This window comes from Amaranthus tricolor, chromosome 11 (assembly GCF_026212465.1).
Source record: "Amaranthus tricolor cultivar Red isolate AtriRed21 chromosome 11, ASM2621246v1, whole genome shotgun sequence".
Lineage (NCBI taxonomy): Eukaryota > Viridiplantae > Streptophyta > Magnoliopsida > Caryophyllales > Amaranthaceae > Amaranthus > Amaranthus tricolor.
In genome coordinates this window covers 25,113,539-25,133,404 of record NC_080057.1, presented here as the reverse complement: position 1 = coordinate 25,133,404, position 19,866 = coordinate 25,113,539, and the positions used below count along the sequence as shown (strand labels likewise).

General features: G+C 29.7%; 2 protein-coding genes across 2 annotated transcripts; both read right to left on the bottom strand.

Moving 5' to 3' along the window:
- Window positions 1-3,723: 3,723 nt before the first annotated feature.
- On the bottom strand, window positions 3,724-8,113 carry LOC130827235 (D-3-phosphoglycerate dehydrogenase 3, chloroplastic-like). Its single transcript, XM_057692898.1, has 5 exons — window positions 7,377-8,113; window positions 5,932-6,308; window positions 5,733-5,843; window positions 5,555-5,650; window positions 3,724-4,604 (listed from the first exon to the last, which is right to left on the bottom strand). Exons 1-5 carry the CDS (start codon window positions 7,966-7,968, stop codon window positions 3,933-3,935), a joined length of 1,848 nt encoding a protein of 615 aa, XP_057548881.1. The 5' UTR covers window positions 7,969-8,113; the 3' UTR covers window positions 3,724-3,932.
- Window positions 8,114-9,306: 1,193 nt separating this feature from the next.
- Window positions 9,307-18,869, bottom strand: LOC130827164 (very-long-chain aldehyde decarbonylase CER1-like). Its single transcript, XM_057692812.1, has 10 exons — window positions 18,769-18,869; window positions 17,712-17,932; window positions 16,896-17,128; window positions 14,997-15,216; window positions 13,657-14,023; window positions 11,600-11,707; window positions 10,928-11,128; window positions 10,144-10,248; window positions 9,896-10,069; window positions 9,307-9,611 (listed from the first exon to the last, which is right to left on the bottom strand). The coding sequence occupies exons 1-10, from the start codon at window positions 18,826-18,828 to the stop codon at window positions 9,444-9,446; spliced, it is 1,857 nt and encodes a 618-aa protein (XP_057548795.1). The 5' UTR covers window positions 18,829-18,869; the 3' UTR covers window positions 9,307-9,443.
- Window positions 18,870-19,866: the final 997 nt, after the last annotated feature.

Below are 19,866 nucleotides of genomic sequence, written 5' to 3'. Positions count from 1 at the left end.
GAGTGTTAGAAAGTTGAAAAAGATAAAATTAAAGGTAAAAAATTTTCAACTATGAGAATATATAGTCTATGTTTAATGGGATAAAATTCTCTATTCAAATTTGAATCAAATTATAAATAGTCTAAATTGTATTTTTTATTTTAGTACTCACAGCTAGTAGTTGCTTTTAAAGCTCATAAGGTGATATATTTTATTTTTTTTCTTTCACAAGGAAAAACTCACATGTAATTAACAAATAGGTAATTAATACTCCTGACTTTCAGCTCACTAAGAGGTTTTTAAACCTCATTTGAAATGAACATCAATTTTTAGAAAATATGTCTAGATAAATCAAACAATAATGAAAAGAGGTAACATATTCATATGCCCAAATGAGATTTGTTACTCAAACAATAGGTGGTTAGAGGGGTTACTCAACCCCTCCTTGAGTTTATAAAATATATTATATCTTTCTTATCTTTCTCTGATGGGATAACTCACATATGAATAACAATTGCACACTTTAACTGTAAATAATGTGCTCCTTGTAACTTGAGATTGTTAGAGTAGGCGTTTTAATAAAAGTGTAAGTAGGGTCGTACTTAAAGGAGTAATTAAAAGATTTTAATCTTTAAAATGAAAATAAATTATAGGTTATAGTAGAGTATTGTAGCTGGAGTCAAGTATAAAAAAGGTAATGTAACAAATCAAATTCGATGAATTAAAATGATATATATAGCAAAATCAGAGGGATAGATGGAATGTTTGCTAATATAAGTTGCATTTGGCAGATTGTCGATGAGTAGAGGCAAAGTACATAGAAAACAAACTTTATATTGATTTACGGGGTTATCCTACGGCCTCCATGAAAGTCATCGTCAACTAGTATGAAGACAGAATATTACAAATGATACCAGACGAACCATGTCCATGAGCACTGAGCGATCATACACCAATCATGCTCGATCTTAACTGATCCTATTCTGATTTGATTGATTCTCATCGATTATATATTTGCTTTGATTCTATGACCAATTTGGATCATTTTTAAAGATTGTAAAATCCCACAATTTTGATTACGATTCTAACAATTATGCCTAAATTAATGAAGGAGATTATAAAGGTCTCGGGGATTTGGACTTCTTAATACTCTTCAAAAAGCTATGATGAGGCCTCACATGTTCGTTGGTAAGCCCCATATAACGAGAGAAGGCCAAAATACGGGATAGCCCAAAGTCATATCGGTACGGCCGCCCAAATATAAACTAGCTCGCCTCAAAACCGGTTTGAAACCAAAGATATTCATATCAATACGGCGGGAATCGAATCTCGTATTAGTTGGAGTGATTATCACTTCAGACAATATTATGTGTTCGATTTTCACCAGAGGTGCATCCAAGATACCGATACAAGGTGGGTGGAACCTCATTTATCATATATATTGAACTAAGTCGATTGTCATTTTTATGCTATACAATCAATAGACAACAAGTCTTATATATAAGAATGTTTTACTATGAAATGAGCTCATACTATTAGTCTATTCCTCCAACTGATCATTTTAAGATTGCAAGTGATCATTTTAAGGTTATAAATGATTTTTTTTTAAAAAAATAATCAATTTAAAAGTGGTCACTTAAACATATAAGCAATCACTTTAACATATTATATGTACGTACATTAGATCAGTCTAATAGATTCAGTGTCACTGTGAGACCATTTCATTTGAAAATCTGTGTTTAACCATAATAGAGTTTTAATCAAATGACACAAACCATACTATAGGTAAGCCTAAACCTAGATTCTATACTGATTCTCACCTAACGCTCTCCTATCCTCGGCCTACATGTAATAGCATCTCCAACTTGATCCACAATTTCAAAGCACGAATGAATCATGAAGCTTCATACAAATGGGATACACTGAATATGATGATGATGAATGAATCTTAAAACCACGAATGATGCAAATGATTTGTCACTTCTGGTCAAAATTACAAAAACCATGAAAACTATGCAAGTCTACAAGAAGCCATAAACAATGACAAATTCAAAATAATTTGTAAATTTGAAATGGAATACAAAATTTGCATTCTCGTAACAAAATCATATATAAAAATGATAATAATAAAATAAAATAAAATAAAAATCTACCCTTAGGGTTCTATAACAAATCCTAAAGAGAAAGATTTTGTACAACAAACCCAATTCAATCCCATAATCGAGTCTTAACTCAATTGAAAATCAAATATCATTTTTCTCGATAAATTTCTAAATTCTATTCTTACATAGTCTTTTCTCGACTGGATGTATCAACTTAAACTTTAGAAAGCTTTAAGGTTTTTACAGAAAACCAAAAAGGAACCCATAAAAAGCAAAAGAGGAAGAAAATAAAAATTCCTTTTTATAACATGTAGAAATTCAATATTATCTTCTTCAAAAATGGTTTCCAATTTAGGAGGACTTGAATATCTTTTTTGTCTTAACAAATTATGAGGAGCAACCTCAACCCAATTCACTTGTTTCCCAATCATTTTTCTCCTTATTTGATAAAAACCGAAGCTTAAACCGATGATTATAATTTCGAAATATGTTATATAATTTATCAATTTTGATTGTAAGTTTTCTATGTTTTGATCAATAATTTTGATCAAAACAAGGGATTTAATCAAGATATGAACTTTTTATTTGGATTTGAGGTTGAGGAAAGAAGGGTGGGTGTTGTTGGATATTTATAAACGAAGGTTTCTTACCTTTATGATAGAAAGGAGGATTTGGTAATTTTTGTAACATAAAAAACTAATTATTGATTTTCTTTTTACTAAAAATAGAACAGGACAGAGAACAACGTCAAATGAACTAAATAAATTACTCTATCTATCTTACAAAATTTATCTCATTTTTATTTTTGCTATTATACACTATTAACAATAAATTTTCATTCACACGTTTAACTTACTTTCTTACTTTTTTTGTATTTATACTTTTATCCTGTTTTCCCATAAAATTGCAATTTAGAACATATTCTCTTCGTCTGTCTGATTAGAATGACTTGAGTTTATGTTTGAATAATCTTATTTAGAAGCTTTTAATATTGGATAGAGTTGATGTTGATGAATGACTGAATGTAACCGAATCATTGAATGCTCGCCGCACGTGTGGGGTCAATAATTTATGATCCGTTTGTTAGACTGAAGGTTCCAGAGTATATGATAACCCATGCTTGGTTATCTTATCTAGTCTCTCGTACTATTTAATTTACAATATTTTCTATTTTGGTCTGTCTTACTTAATTTACATCATTTATATTTTTAGACTATGACCAATCACTTCTTTTTAATCTCATATATACATTTTAATTTTCTTTTAATTTCATCCACACAATTCATTCGCTCATTAGCCACTTTTTTCTTAAAAATAACTATTTTCTCTTTGATGCAATTTATTCAGAACAGATGGAGTATTAAGTACTCTTTAGTCTCTCTAAGATTGTAGCAAAGAAAATTTTGACGTTTTTAAGAAAAATATAGATAATTAATAATAAATAAATACATAAAATAAATTTAAAAATGGTAGATTAGCGTCCAATTCAATCTCGTTCATAGAAACTATAATCTAAATCTGAGGAGAGACTAAAAACGACAAATTATATTAAAAAAAGAATATCGCTAGAAAACCTGCAAAAGAAAGCAAAACAAGTCAAGAAAAAAAAAGGTAATAAAAGATAAAAATCAAGGCTTGATAACTAGGAATGATATAGGAGTCAAGCAAACCACTAAACTCTTCCCAATAACTTGACATTATTATTAGTAGTTTTGATACCTAAAGGTTAGAATTGACTACATTTGACAAAGCCCGCCAAAAATGGTACCATATTGCACTCAATACAACTTGAACATCAATGCGAGTTGCGAGATGAATAAAATAAGTCTCTCGAACGTGCAACTAAGAAAATCATAACTTAAGAAACACGAACTCTTCGATAGCTGGGATATTGCCAATCTTCTTAAGTACCCGACTGCTAGGTTGTTCATCGACCCCGATTGCCATGACAGCGTGAGTTCTTGGAGCCAACCTTCCGACACTCATGAAACTAACGTTCACATTCTCCTCTCCCAACACACTTCCGACCTTTCCTATCATTCCGGGTTGATCAACTTGTCGGCATAGTATAATGCTACCCTCTAAGCTGATATCGACCTCGAAGGAACCAACTTTAGTTAGATAGGGAACTCCGTCTTTGACTTTACCCTGAAGCCTAATCTCCCCGGAATCAGAAATCGCACTAGCAAATTTCGATTCCACGTTGGCTATCTGAATCTGAATGGAATCGAGCGGGCTTTCGGGTGAGCCATCTAGAAGAATACGCTCTTCGGTAATACGAAGCCCTCTCTGCTTTGCTGTGAAATCAGCATTTACCAAGTTCACAAAGGTGCTGGAGATGGGCTCGATCAAACCTTTGGTTATCATTGCTCGGAGCACCCTGGTGTCGAGATCGTCGGGTGCTCTTGAGGTTGCATAACCTACCTTCACAGATTTAACACCGCTTCCACCAGCTACCAGTTGGATAGCTAGTCGACCGAGTTTTTCCGAGAGTTCCACAAATGGTTTCAGCTCATTGAGGACCTGCAGAAAACATAGCCACTACTGGGTCAAAGAGGAAATTTTTGTTCCTGCACTAGAAATTGACACAAAGCCACAAAATTTAGAGCAAATCTAGTATTGATTATTGAGCTTTCTATTATAGTGCAAAATATAACACAAGAGAGTTTAGTACATTTTCACCATCCACCGTCATCGCATCGGTCGCGTTATAAAGGTTCTCAAACTAAACGAAACGGTATTTCTCACATTGTAAAGGTGTAAAAAAAATCGTGTATTGGCCCCAAGGGATATCTTATAGTTTCGACCGATATTTAGGCGTTATAATAATCGCATCACTTTTGTTCCCACATCAACATTTCACTATCGTGATCGTGACTCTTAGTGCAATTTTACTCTAGTCATCTAACATTACAACTCAAGGTAAAAAAACCATTAAAAGCTATATTCTAGAACCAATACTGGTACAAACTACAAAACCAAGATGCATGAAACTAGAGTATTGTTCAAGATAATCATCATAATACGAAGTTTTTTGGTTGCTCATTAACCCGAATCTCCGATGCCATTAAATGAATCCCACCTAAACTTCGTATAGGTTTGGTTTGGGAGGTTTTAATGCATGCAACATTACCTTTGTTTTGCAAAGAGGTTATATCCGATTTAACGCCACTCATAGAAAACATCAACTACAACTTCATAACAACTGCAAATAATTTAACAAACCATTTGCTATAGTCCATACTAATCTAAAATCAAATAACTACAAAACTTTGGCCCGTAGTGAAAATAAGATTAACAAAGGCTTAAGCAACACAACCAAGTCACACAAGAAAAATGATTTGACCGTGCATGAACGTTGAGTCTCAAGTCAAGTCTGTTATTACATCTCGACCCGCATATTGAAATAAATAGCATAAGACAATGAATCATTAGATAAATGCTCGGACGAGAGTTAAGGGAGGGGAATGTACCTCGGCAGGAACCATAGGTGCGTTCACTGCAGTCGAAGCAAGTTCCCCATTCAAGGCACCGATAACTGCTTCTGCAATTTCTATAGCCACTCCTTCCTACAGAATAAATACCATTTTTCAGTGATATAAATATAAATTACCATTTACTAAATCTTAAAATATGAATAAATTAACGTACCTGGGCTTCCATGGTACTAGCACCGAGATGTGGAGTTGCAGTAACCTTTTCATGCAGTATCAACTTACTGTCCTTTGCTGGGGGCTCTTGAGTGAAGACATCAAGTGCCGCCTGCAGAAGTAAAGCGTGTCATATAATCGTCCAACAAAAACAACGGAACAATAGTACTCGTTTCGACCAACAGCATTTTAGTAGTTACCTGAGAAACAATCCCGGAATCCAAAGCCCTCACAAGAGCATCTTCATCAATAACACCACCACGAGCAACATTCACAATCATGACCCCTTTCTTCATTTTAGCAAAAGTTTCGTCGTTAAGCATCTTTGTTGTTGCAGGAGTCAGAGGCATATGGAGTGAAATGAAATCTGCTTTAGATAAAGCATCTTCAAAGGAAACAAGCTCCACTCCAATAGCTCGGGCACGATCAGCGGGTGCATAAGGGTCATGTGCAATCACATGCATACCAAGCCCCTTAGCACGCCTTGCGACCTCAGACCCGACCTTTCCAAAACCCATGACAGCAAGTGTCTTCCCTACAAGGGATACACCTACATACTTACTCCTCTTCCACTCCCCTGAATTGTCATAAACAAAGGTCATTGATCAACTTTTGACATCTCGAATAAAGTAAGAGCATCACTACTAAATAATGTTGCTAACCCAGCTGGGTAGCCAAAACAAGCTACTACTTGAAAAACCAAAAAAATAAAATTTATTTTATTTTGTAATCAAATCCTACATATTAAATTAAATTAGATTGAAATAAGAGTTGATATTTTGGCAAGTGGGACTTTTAAGCTACATAATTTGTTATTTTCTGTGTAGCTATGAAAATTGATTCGCAAATCAAGCTACAAATGTGTTGTTAACAATTGTACATCCTCTAACAAGACTAAATTTGCATGTTGTAAAATCAAAACCTTTTATGAGAATGAGCTTAAACTCTGCAAAAATCTTCTTAAAAACCATCCTCAAATAGAACCCAGCTGAAAAATTCTCATATTTATAGCAGCCTAACATAATTCGCCATTTAATTTGCATTTTGAATTCATGATTCGCTCAAAATGACTCTAAGTAGCCCAAAACCGACCATAATTCACTTTTTTGATTTTTGATTCGCTCAAAATGACTCTAAGTAGCCCAAAACCGACCATAATTCACTTTTTTGATTTGCGACTCGCAAGGAGATTAGTGAATCACGTGATAGTGATTATTAGAAACCATCAAAGACAATTTTCTAACCCCACAATTCAAAAATCAAAACTTTAAAGTTAACAGAGCTTAACCCCAGCATAATACTTGTGAACCAGCAATCAAACTGTATCAATCCAACTTTTAGAACCCATTCATCCAATCAAAACCAACATTAACTTTTCACCCATTAATCCAAAAACCAAATTACAATCCTAAAAAACAAATATACAAAATAGAAACATGTTTTTAATCAAAGATTCAATATTTTTTACCCCACAATTCAAAATTTTCAAAATCACCAACAATTACCCAAAATTTGAATCCACATCATCCAATCAAAATCAGCAAAACCCACAATTTCCATCAAACAGATCTAAATTTTTTTCAGGAAATATCATCCTTGACATGTTCAACAAAATGCCTCAAACAAAAATCAATCAAAAACATACCAGCTTTCACAGAAGCATCAGCTTGAGCAATATTCCTAGACATAGCAGTCAAAAGAGCAATCCCATGTTCTGCAGCAGCAATAGTATTAGCTGTTGGAGCATTAACAACCAAACACCCATGTTCAGTTGCTGCACCCAGATCCACATTATCAATCCCAACACCAGCTCTTCCAACAACCTTTAATCTTCCATGGGAAGACTCAAAAACTTCTCTAGTTACCTTTGTTCCACTTCTTACAATCAAAGCATCACAGAGTGAGATCTTTGTACACAACTCTTCTGGGCTTAAATTGTACGAACAATCGACATTTGCATACGCTTTTAGAAGGTCTAATCCTGCATCTCCAAGCTTTTCCGCGACTAGAATTGTGGGTTTTGCATCAAGGTTGGCAGAAATGGTGAATTTTTTTGTGGGTGTTATTGCAGAGATTTGATGAATGTGAGAAAAAAGGAAAATAGATGGGATTAAGGAAAGTTTGGAGGAAAGGGAAAGTTGGGAATTGGGGGAAATGTGAGGAGGAATTAGGGATTTGGGTTTGAGATTTAGAGATGTTTTTGAGACTATTGATGATGAAATTGTAGTTGCTGCCATTTTTTTGAGAATTGGGTAAACGGAGAGAAATGGAAGATTTGTGTTTTCTTTTAGGGTTTTAAAGAATAATTTGGAGTCGGAGAAGGCGGCGCGTGAACGTCAAATTTATTAAATCTTGATTGTGATCTAATTCTACGATCTAAAAATAGGATGCGGAATCATAAATAGGAATGTAATGTCGGTTGGGTCTTATAATCTTAATTGATAATATGATTCATCGATATGATCCAATAAATTTAGTGTTAATTATATTTTTTGATTAAACTAATCTTATCGCAACCAAAACAAAATTCGATTCTCAATCTTAATTATATTGAGAACATTTATTCACTATTCTTCACTAATTTTTTGCGTAACTACATGTTATCGTTACTTGTTAATTTTATAGTCAAGTTTATTTAAATATCGTTAATAGTAAATTACTCTTTTCCCTAATTTTAGTTAAATTAGAAATTCAATCTTAAGATTGACAACATGCATGATGTGATTTAGAAGCTAGTGAACCTGAATAACTGATATAAAAAGAGAATTTTGGTTGACAATATCTACATTGAGGAAGATATGTTTTGATATAGCTCGAGTCAAAGAGTCAATTTTGGCTCTTAATATAGAAATATTTTAGTCTCATTTTTTACTTCTAATATAGAAATATTTTAGAATAAACTCAAAAAGATAGAAAAATTGATACGTCTATAATATAGTAATATGAAAAGCTATACAAGTATAATTATATTTATCAAGTTATAAATTTATTTATGCAATGTTTGAGAATAATGATTTCATTTAGAAATTTGAAATTGGCTCAAATTTATTATTTGGCAAATTAAAATTTTTCAAATTTAAATTTGGATCAAATTCTACTATTATTTTTAAAGTAGTTAAAGTTGAGAATTTGAAAATAACTACTCAAATCTTGTCATTCTCAAATTCTTCATTTATGATTTCACAATTGAAATCATAATATGAAATGAAATGTTTATTCCCAAACACTACATTATAAAAATGTCAATGTAATATATAATATATCTATAACTACGTACGAGGTTATGAGAAAACAATTAAAATAAAAAAATACATATTATGCCTGTCAAACATATCAGGTGGGGTCGAATTTGTGCTTGGATCATATATGAACGGGTGAAAAACCATTTAATCTGAATCCAACACATTTAGTTAATTAAATCAAAAATCACAACCCTAACTTGATCTATTACTAATCAGGATTGACCTAGTAGCAACCCACTTAACTTGTTTCTTGTTTTAAGTTTTTATTTCCATTTATAAATATTTTAAAATGTTATATAATGTATTATACATAACATCATTTCTTCATCCTCATGATATATATAGTCTCTTATTTCTTGTAATCAAGTTACATCAAAACATATGACACATTAGGAATAACTAATAACAAATACTTCATCTTATATAGTCTCATATTAGACATAAAACACTCCAAAGTACATTTTGAAGGTCTATTGAGTAACACCTAAGAAAGGCCGAAATCCATATCTAAGAGAAGCTTCCCAAGTTTTGTCCATGTCAAATACTGCATCCCCACATTCGTTTGTGTTCCACCCTTCTAATGCGTGCACGATTCCGGCTACACGACAAGCACTCATCACCCTTCTCGGCAACCAATTCTGATGTACGAAAATGTTAGCGGATTAATATCACAAGATCAAATTTACATCTTAATATTATGTTTGGAAACGATGATTTTATACAATGAAAATCTAGAATTGACTCAAATTTAGTGTTTAGAAAAAAAAAATCAGAAAAAGGATGACGTGCCTAGACGAGTGTTTAGCGTGTGTGGTTGGAAAAAATTCATTTTCGAGTATATGTTTTAAAATTAAGCTATCTAAGGAAACAAAATGGGAGAAATAAATGAATGATAAAATAATATCATATATTCTGAACAAACCTCGCAAGAATGCAAGTTCTCAAAAGATTTGGGAGCCAACATGGATGGAACAATATGATAGAAACAATCTTTTCTCGCTTTTTTTGAAGGAAACTGAGAGAAGGGAATAAATAGAGTTCCTCTTTGTGCCATGGATTGTTCCATTGCAGTCAAATCTTCTCCAACTAACCATACCTACAAAGCAAAGCATAAGTGAAAGATTATACAAGAAAAAAATTATTTATTTTCTATTAATTAAAGGTTATTACCTTTGCATGGTTGAGGCTTTTTGTTGAAAAGATGAGATTGTTGATACCTTCTTTTGTTACAAATTTCTTAAGCTTCTCATATTCATCCTTTCTTATGGTGGCAACCTAAATTGTTGTTGTAAAAGCATGTAGGTTAAACTTAAACACATGTTAAGTTTGAAATCTGATTAAACTAACTTAATTGTACAGAAAACTAAATGTTAGTCGTACAAGTTAATCACATAATCGTACAGAAAATTAAAAGTTAGTAATATAAGTCGTTAACACTCTTTCTGTTTTTTAAATGAGTATATATCAAATAATGAAATTCAAATAAAAAATGCAGATGGATTAATAGCATATCATATAAAAATATAATTTGTATCATATAAAAATTAGTGTCACATACTACTATATTGGAAGTATTTTAGATTGTATGAAGAAAACCTTCAATTTTGTTTGAAATAAAAGGTTATTTTGTTGAAATGAGAGACTATGTATGCTTCTATATTGCTCCACTAAGGCTATTTTGTTGGAATCATGGAGACCAACCATATGTTTAGGCACCATTTGGAACTATTTATGTTGCTCCTATTATTAAATTTTTATTTTTGTTAATAAAAAGTGTGACAATTGATTTCTCACCATACTAATATAAGATTTGACAACAAAAAGAAGTGAAACATTTATTAGAGCAGAGCAAAAATACGCAATATTTTTAAAGGTCTTGTGCAATCGAACACTTAATTTATATGTATAGAACCTGGCCAACTTTATTATCAGCAAGCTTAAATATAATGATTACCTGAATGCCCTTATAACACAGGGCAGAGACAATGGAGTAGGCCACTTTAGAAATGTTACCCCTAAATAAAACTTGGGTAGTTTCATGAGGAATACTATTAAGCACCAATGCAATAGTTAAACTGCTACCATCAACCACTTTCACTTTTAGCGTAGGGTTTCTCCTCAAGTAAATTTTACCATTTTCATTTAATTCTTTTCCCTGAATCAACATCAAGCACAACAAGTTAATCAGCTAGCTAGTTATGCTTCAAAATCACGGCTCGTTTGGTACACAATGTTAAAATTTGGCTAATAATAATAATTACATATAACAGAAAAATCACATGTGAAAGTTCATCGTATATTTATTTCTCTTTTTGTTAACATTATTATTTTCGTCCACTATCACTTAAAGGGGTGATATTAGGTGGTAGTAAAATTTTGTTAAGAAAAATACAATGTGCGTGGATAATTTTATTTTCATGATAATCACTTGTTACTTTTCATGAAAATTACCCTATAAACTTTTGCTATTACCACTAGTTATATAACTTGATTGTAAATAAACGTTTTTTTAATACAGAGTAAGCTGAAAGAAAGAGAGGATACGTGCTTTAACGAGACAAACTAATAAGATCAAATTCTTATAAGATAAAAAAATTATAATACATGCAAAAGCATAGTGGCTTGCCTGATTACATAGCCCCAAGCTCACAACTTTGACTCCTTTATTATGAGCCTCTAGAATGGCTTCTTCAATCATTTTGTTGGTAGTCTCTTGTTGCCATTGAAAGTGATGCTACATCCAAAGCATTCATTTCTTATATAATATAAAAATTTTATATAGTTTTGATTGTATATGGAGTAATAACAAATAAATTAAAATGGAGAAAGTATGAAGAATAAAGCGTCACCACACAATACAATATGGAATTTGAATTTTATGTAATTAATTTCTAAAAATTAAAGGGCTATGCTTATGAGTTATGATGAGGTTATATTTATATACATAACTATTCACTATATTGTTTGTTTCATTTTGTTGGTTACATTTAGAATATTCATATAAGGAGAGAAAAATTCAAACATGATTTGGGTATATAAAAGTTAAAATATATACACGAGGATTATATTAAATTCAATTTAATGTATAGAATTTTTAACATATTTTTTAATATGTTTTTAGGAAAATTTGCAAAGAAATACCTTTTAAAATCACTTTTTTGTAAAGAAACACCTTTTATAAATTTTTTTTGTAAAAAAACACCTTTTAAGAGACTTTTTTTAAAAAAAACACCTTAAATCAGTTTCCGGTGACTTTTGTCAACTTTCCGGCGTTGACTATGCCAGTCAACGCCGGAAAGTTGACAAAAGTCACCGGAAACTGATTTAAGGTGTTTTTTTTAAAAAAAGTCTCTTAAAAGGTGTTTTTTTACAAAAAAAATTATAAAAGGTGTTTCTTTACAAAAAGGGTTTTAAAAGGTGTTTCTTTTGAAATAATAAAAAAAAAATTTTTTAAAAATTATTATTTTTTTTATTTTTGTTTTTATTATTATTATTATTATTATTATTATTATTATTATTAATTTTTAAAAAAAATTTTTTTTTATATAATAATAAAAATAAAAATTTTTTTCAAAAAATAATATTAATAATAAAAGTAGTAATAAAAATAAAAACAAAAATTTTAAAAAAAGTTAAAAAAAATTAAAAAAAAATTAATAATAATAAAAAAAATAAAAAGTATAAAAAAATATAAAATAACAATAATAATAATTAAAAATAATAATAATAATAATAATAATAAAATTAAAAATAAAAATAAAATAAAAATTTTTTTTTAAAAAAAAGAATTATAATAATAATAATAATAATAATAATAATAATAATAATAATAATAATAATAAATATTATTATTCTTTTTTTTTAAAAATATTTTTTAAATTTTATATTTATTTTTAATTTTATTATTATTATTATTATTTTTAATTATTATTATTGTTATTTTATATTTTTTTATACTTTTTATTTTTTTATTATTATTAATTTTTTTTTAATTTTTTTTAACTATTTTTAAAATTTTTGTTTTTATTTTTATTTTTATTTTTATCATTAATATTATTTTTTTAAAAAAAATTTATTTTTATTATTAATAAAAAAAATTAAAAAAAAATTAAAAAAAATTAAGAATATTAATAATAATAATAATAATAATAATAATAATAATAAAAACAAAATAAAAAAATAATAATTTTTAAAAAATTTTTTTTTGTAAAGAAACACCTTTTATAATTTTTTTTGTAAAAAAACACCTTTTAAAAGACTTTTTTAAAAAAAAACACCTTAAATCAAATGCCGGTGACTTTTGTCAACTTTCCGGCGTTGACTGGCATAGTCAACGCCGGAAAGTTGACAAAAGTCACCGGAAGCTGATTTAAGGTGTTTTTTTTAAAAAAAAGTCTCTTAAAAGGTGTTTTTTTACAAAAAAAATTATAAAAGGTGTTTCTTTACAAAAAAAGGGTTTTAAAAGGTGTTTCTTTGCAAATTTCCCTATTTTTTATGAAGCATTATAGATATATTGAGACTTGAATTATACTTTGACAGTTGTGTAAAATTAAATGTAATCAATAAAATGAAACTGGAGGAGTACTGCAAAATGATAAGTTGACAACTTAGCAATATAAATTATCATAGTGATTTAGCAACTAAAAATAAAAAATAAAAGTAAGGGCATAATTAATAGCTTACATGTATGAGATATCGTGGTATGATCCACAATTGTGCCTTGAGGTTTTTAAAAGTGTTTTTCTCAACCATAAATGCTTTACCATACATCAATGTCATGAGAAAAGACCCAAATGAAAGAGGCCACAAATACCATTTTGTATTCAAGGGTTTGGAAGCAAGAGATGCAAACCCTAGCCTTAGATGGTAAATTGATTGTAGTGTAGTCAAATGAGTAAGATGAACAACATTAGGAATGTCTTCTTGTTTCTCAAGAGTTGTTTCATATAGAGTATCTGTGGATTCATCCCATGTTCCATATATGTAGTCATAGATTGGCATGAAAAGAGAGTAGTTTGTTCTAAATCTTGTGTGGTGTAGAGAGTGAAACCTATATCAATAAAAAAATTAATTATCATAAATAATAAGTCAATTATTATAATAAATTAAATTTTTATTTTTGTTTGCATCTTAACACTTAAGGAAAATTCGGTATTTGAAATTATAATACTTCCTTTTTCTAGAAAATATATTTCTGTTTGACTAAAATAATAGATTCATATAAATATTATGGTGGAGCATATCTTTGGTAAGGAGGGAGCATAAAGTTATTTTAATAGAACTTAAGATTAAACGTTATGGGGAGATGTTTAGTAATTTCGCTTCTTGACTAACTATTTCATTGACTTTTGAGTTTTGATATTTTGGTTTTTGATTAACAAACTTTCAAAACTACTTAGTTTGCCTGGTAAATGACTTTTAATCAGTTTATAAACTCTCTTTTAAGTCATAGTCATAGTCATAGTAATAATACACTCATAGTCATCAAGCCAATATCCCCACAAGTCAGGGTCCAAGGGGAGGAGAGTAGCGGGCAGATTATACCCTTGTCCCCTCCAAAAAGAGGGCAAGGAGAAATGCGCACACAAAATTCATCCCCAAAAGATAGGCTCCTGAAAGATAGGAAAAGTGTCACACAACGCGCCTGGGTACTAGTGGGTAGACACATATATCTTACAACACACAATCTAAGGCTTTTACCCAAAGTTTAGGCTAATGGTTGAAGCTAAAAGCTAAGATACTATTCTATCACGCCTCTTCATACAAAATCTATAAGAATACACATATATATATATATATATATATATATATATATATATATATATATATATATATATATATATATATATATATAACACATTGTAGAGCCTCAATCATCAACTTAAGTTTTTAATTGATTTAGTTTATTGAAATGGTATCAGAGCTTAAGCAGGTGAATGAGACCCAAAATCTATATGTTATATACTCTAATAAGAGGCCTTTAAGTTAAATGTGTATCGATACCAAGAGAGTTGAGCACTTACGAGGGAGTGTAGAAGAGATACTTAAGTAGAGGAAATGAGGTAAAGAGCCATTTAGGAATGAGCTCAAAATTGCAATGACCCAAGTTGTTCATAAAATCAATGTAAGTTATATAAATGTACACAGCAACAATAGATTGTGTCCCAGTGATTATTGTTGTTAACATTGGTATGGAGAAGAGACCATAGTATAATATGTGCTCAGCAAATGGATGAATTACGGCTGCCACAAAAAAATAAAAAATAATAATTAACATATATATGTCTCTGTCAAATTCAATTTATTGCATTTTATTTTAATATGTCCTATTAAATTTACTCTATTTTATTTTTAAATACAATTCCATTATTTTTATTGTTTGTGTTTTCTCTTATTTTTAAATATCATATAATGATGGTTTCATGCAATAATATTGTTCTATGTAAATGCTTAAGAACAAATATATTTTTGTTAAAAATTAAATATCAAAACTTGATTAATTGAATGTTAATTAATCAAAATCATCAACAGATTCATTTTATCAAAAAAACTAAATTGAAATCAGAATTAATTGTTTTTAAAACTGTGATTCTGATTTACTACGACTTTAAAGAGAGGTGAGCGATTCAGATCTTAAGCAGAATTGTAAAGTTGGTGAAATCTTACGATTTGAGATAGAATAAACTCTTACGTGGTATGATCATAATACGATCTTACGATCCAATTCAACAAACTTAGTCACAATTTTACTTGTTTTTTCTTATATGCACTTGTGTTTGATGAAAATATTCCATAATTACAACTAAACTTAAAAAAAAATATTAATATTAATTATTCAATGTTTCACCGATCAGATACTATCCATGTCACTGATTTCAAGTAGAATCGCAATTCTAATAAGTAATAATCTCAGAATGACGCTAGTACATATTAATTTTGTTAAATTTATGTATTTAATAAACTCGATGTATTTGCACAAACGGAAAATATTAAAACTGAAAATATTTATTTTGATTATTGAATTTATGTTATTCTTTAATGAAGGAAATAGTGAAATTCTATGTCTTTTATTATAAAACTATCTGATCATTTTGATTGTATGATTTCAATTACCAAAAGTATCCTTTTATTTAATGGAAACTATATATTTATTATAGAAACAATCTAATCATTCTTATTGTATAATTGCAATTACTAAGAAGTTTTCATATTGTTACTGGAAACTAATTATTCCTATTAAAATATTTATTTCAGGTTTATTTTGTATTAAAGGAAAAAGTGAAATTCTATGCTTTTCATTATAGAAAAAATCTAATAACTCTGATTGTAAAACATATACTCTAAATATTTTCTCATTGTATAGTATGTATTGTAATTATTTTATGGTTTTATTATAGAAAGTAGAAACAATGTAAGTAATCTTGCAAAAATTGCATTAATTTCAAATTACACTGCAAACAACTATAAAACTGCCATGTCAGCTTTGATTGACCAGTAATTTTGCTACATTTGGCAAATGGTTGTTAGACTGTCATTTGTTATATAGCAGCAAAATTATAATATCGTATGATTTTATAAATATCTTTTTATGTTTAAGGGTCACGTCTGGGCGATACGATGCAAACCTACGAAGTCAGCTTCAGCCTCACTCGGCCCTAGCCGTTGCAGAAACTGCTCCTATTATTTCTTGAGTTGAGGGACTCTTAGGTCGCGCTCTTCTTTTATGGATATGAGTTGCCGCCGTCCTTCCCTCCTCAAACCCTGATCATAATTTTCTATGGGCGGATACACTGAGTATGATGATGATGATATATTTGCACAACATCAAACTAGAATTTATAAGAACGTACATAAATGAAAATCATCATCATTATACCAGTATATTCCGGTCAAAGAAAAGTGAAAAATGAAAAATGACTTACAAGTAATAGGTTGAGTGACAATGGAAGAATGGTGATGAGAGTGATAACGAGAGTAGAGAAAGTGATGGTGTAATGCTCTATGTAACCAATAGTACATAAACTCCACGGGACCAATATGAATCAACATTATTTGTACCATCCCATCCATTCTCCACAATGGTGCTTTTCTTGCTGCTTCTATACCCCAATAAAACCCATAAAATATTATCCAATTAAATAATATCTGCTCATCCCTGAAAATATAAGTTAAGTGTGTGAATGAAGTCGAATTTAAAAAAGATGTGGGTCACGACTAGATCTGTAGTATGGGTCAAATTTGAATTGGGCCAAAGGGATCGAAATGGGTCGGACTCAAACAAAATATAAATAAGTTCAAATGGGTTGAGCCCTCTCAATCCACTCCAGCCCGGCCTGAGCTGTTCCGTTTATAGTTTTGCTCTTTAGAATTCTATTGAAATAATCATATTCAATTTATGTAGTATAATATAATTACTTGCTTTTATCATAAATATATAGTAATTTATCATAATTAAAGAAAAAAACTAATAATAAAGAGTCATTTAAAGTTTGTATAGAGTCATTTTTAGCCTGTTTTATTTATGTAAATAATAAAGGTCTATTTAAAGTATGACTTATTTATGGCACGAGCCGTTTTAAGCTCGTATATATTATGGTTAGATCAGTACAACTCTTGTCACAACCAACAATAAAAGTAAGACAAATTTAATAGAATAAATTTGAATGAAAATTTAGGTAAAATTTGTAGGATAGAGGAAATATCAAGTAAAGGTTAGTTATTGTAATTAGTATTCTTACCAATTGCTTTCCCTATCAACTTGGTCAAACTCAATACTCTTATCAACAATCAAGTTTTTGCCATTGGTCGTACGATAACGCGATAGGGTGATCCACAGCTGATTATGAAGCATCCTCCATAACATAAATGGGAATGTCAATACATAAAATAGGCTTCTTTCTTCTGATTTCACTATGAACAAGTATATGCTGTGAATCACTCCAGGTGCCACTAAAACATACTTCACCCATTAAACAATAATATCAATGTTAGTATATATAATATAAATTTATTTATTTAATCCTATATATATATATATATATATATATATATATATATATATATATATATATATATATGAAAGTTATTAAAAAAAAATATTAGCAATTAAACAGTTTTTTAATTTAGTATCCATGCAATGTTGTATATGTGTGTTTTTATATGTGTAGATATTATTTGAGTAAAAGTTAAGTTTGTGATTGAAATTTCAAAACATGTTATTTTACCAATGCATGTGTCATACCCTATTTTTAAGTGGATGAGATTCGAATTTTATGTCACGTTTGCTTTTGATTCCGTGTGAACGAATGAAATTTCATGATTGACTATATATAAGATATTGTTGGGCTTCAATCATCAATTTAAGCTTTTGGTTTAGTTAATTTTTTGATATTGTATTAGAAGACAACGTGATGTGACGAAAGATCATGAGTTCGAATCTCATTATTTTAAGTGGAATATTTAGTATAAAGTATGAGGAAAGTTTGTGTGTTCTGTTGTAATACATACTTTTAGCTTATAATGCTCTCGAATGAAGGGACATAAGAGAATATATAATATATTTTGGGCTTCAACCATCAATTTTAATTTATTTTTCTCATTCATGGAAACTAGAATTCATACAAGATTACAAGCTAACATGATCAACTAATTAGCACAATGCATTACTAAATATGATTTTTAAGACTATTATTTGCTAATTAACTTAGAATAATTTACCATAATTATTCAAGAAATTAGTGTATTAGAAAGATAAATAGTAATTAAATGAGAATTAAAATGGGGAAGAAAGAGAACCTTGAAGCTACCAAGAGGCTCCCATGGCCAATGAGTAAGAATACCAGGAGTATAAGCCATACTTTTCTTTCACTATGATATAAAATATTATTAAACTAAAAATCATTAAACATGCATATGATTTCTCAAAAAAAACAAAATGAGCTTAATATATAAAGCCACATGGTGAAGCTTAGTCATTTGATCATGTGGAAGTGAGTGGAACCTACAACAAAGAAATAAAATAGGATGAGAATCAGGTCTTGTTTCAATTGTAAATATATTTTTTTTAGAATGAATATTAGTTTTCTCGATTTAAAGATGTTCATTTGAATTATTGGGTCTATTTCAGATATACTCCCTCCTATTCTCCACAAGCGTCCCATTTGTTTTTTGGGTATTACTCATCTCTTACTCTTAATTTGCATTTTATTAATCTATAAGTTAAAATATGTTCAAGTAGGATCTTGTTTGATTCGTCTCATTGCAACGATTATTTTCATCAACTTTCTATAATTTTTAATTATGCACAATTAGAGATATTAATTGAATAAGTGCGTTGGATAGATTGCATAAAGCAAATGAGAAACTTGTGGTGAACAGGAGGGAATAGTATTTCAGGTCATTTAAAAATCGAGGCTTGTACCTCCATTAGTTATGCATTTTTAAATTCATTTTAAAGTCAGGTTAAAATCGAGTTTAGCTATAAATTCGGGTAGATATTAAATCTTCGAGTTTATTTTGAACACTTTTATCCTGGCCTATCTTGCATTTTAAAAAAAATATGATGGTATAGCATAGTAGATCTATCAATGTAATGGTATAGAAGGTCATTTTCTCACTTCATTAATTATAAACTATTGAAGGAAGACCCGCTTACAGATCGTATCAACAATGATGCATCATGCATAGGGGAGGAGCTACTTGTGAACAAAGCTCAGCCACGATCCCCGAAACATGTAAAAATATAGTACTCCTCTATCTTATTTACACTATACACTCTAACCAATACACTTATTTAATCTTTAATATATCTAATTATGTATTATTAAAAATTATATAAAGTTGATTTTAATGAACTTTACACTAAAATGAATAAAATAAGATCTCACATGAATA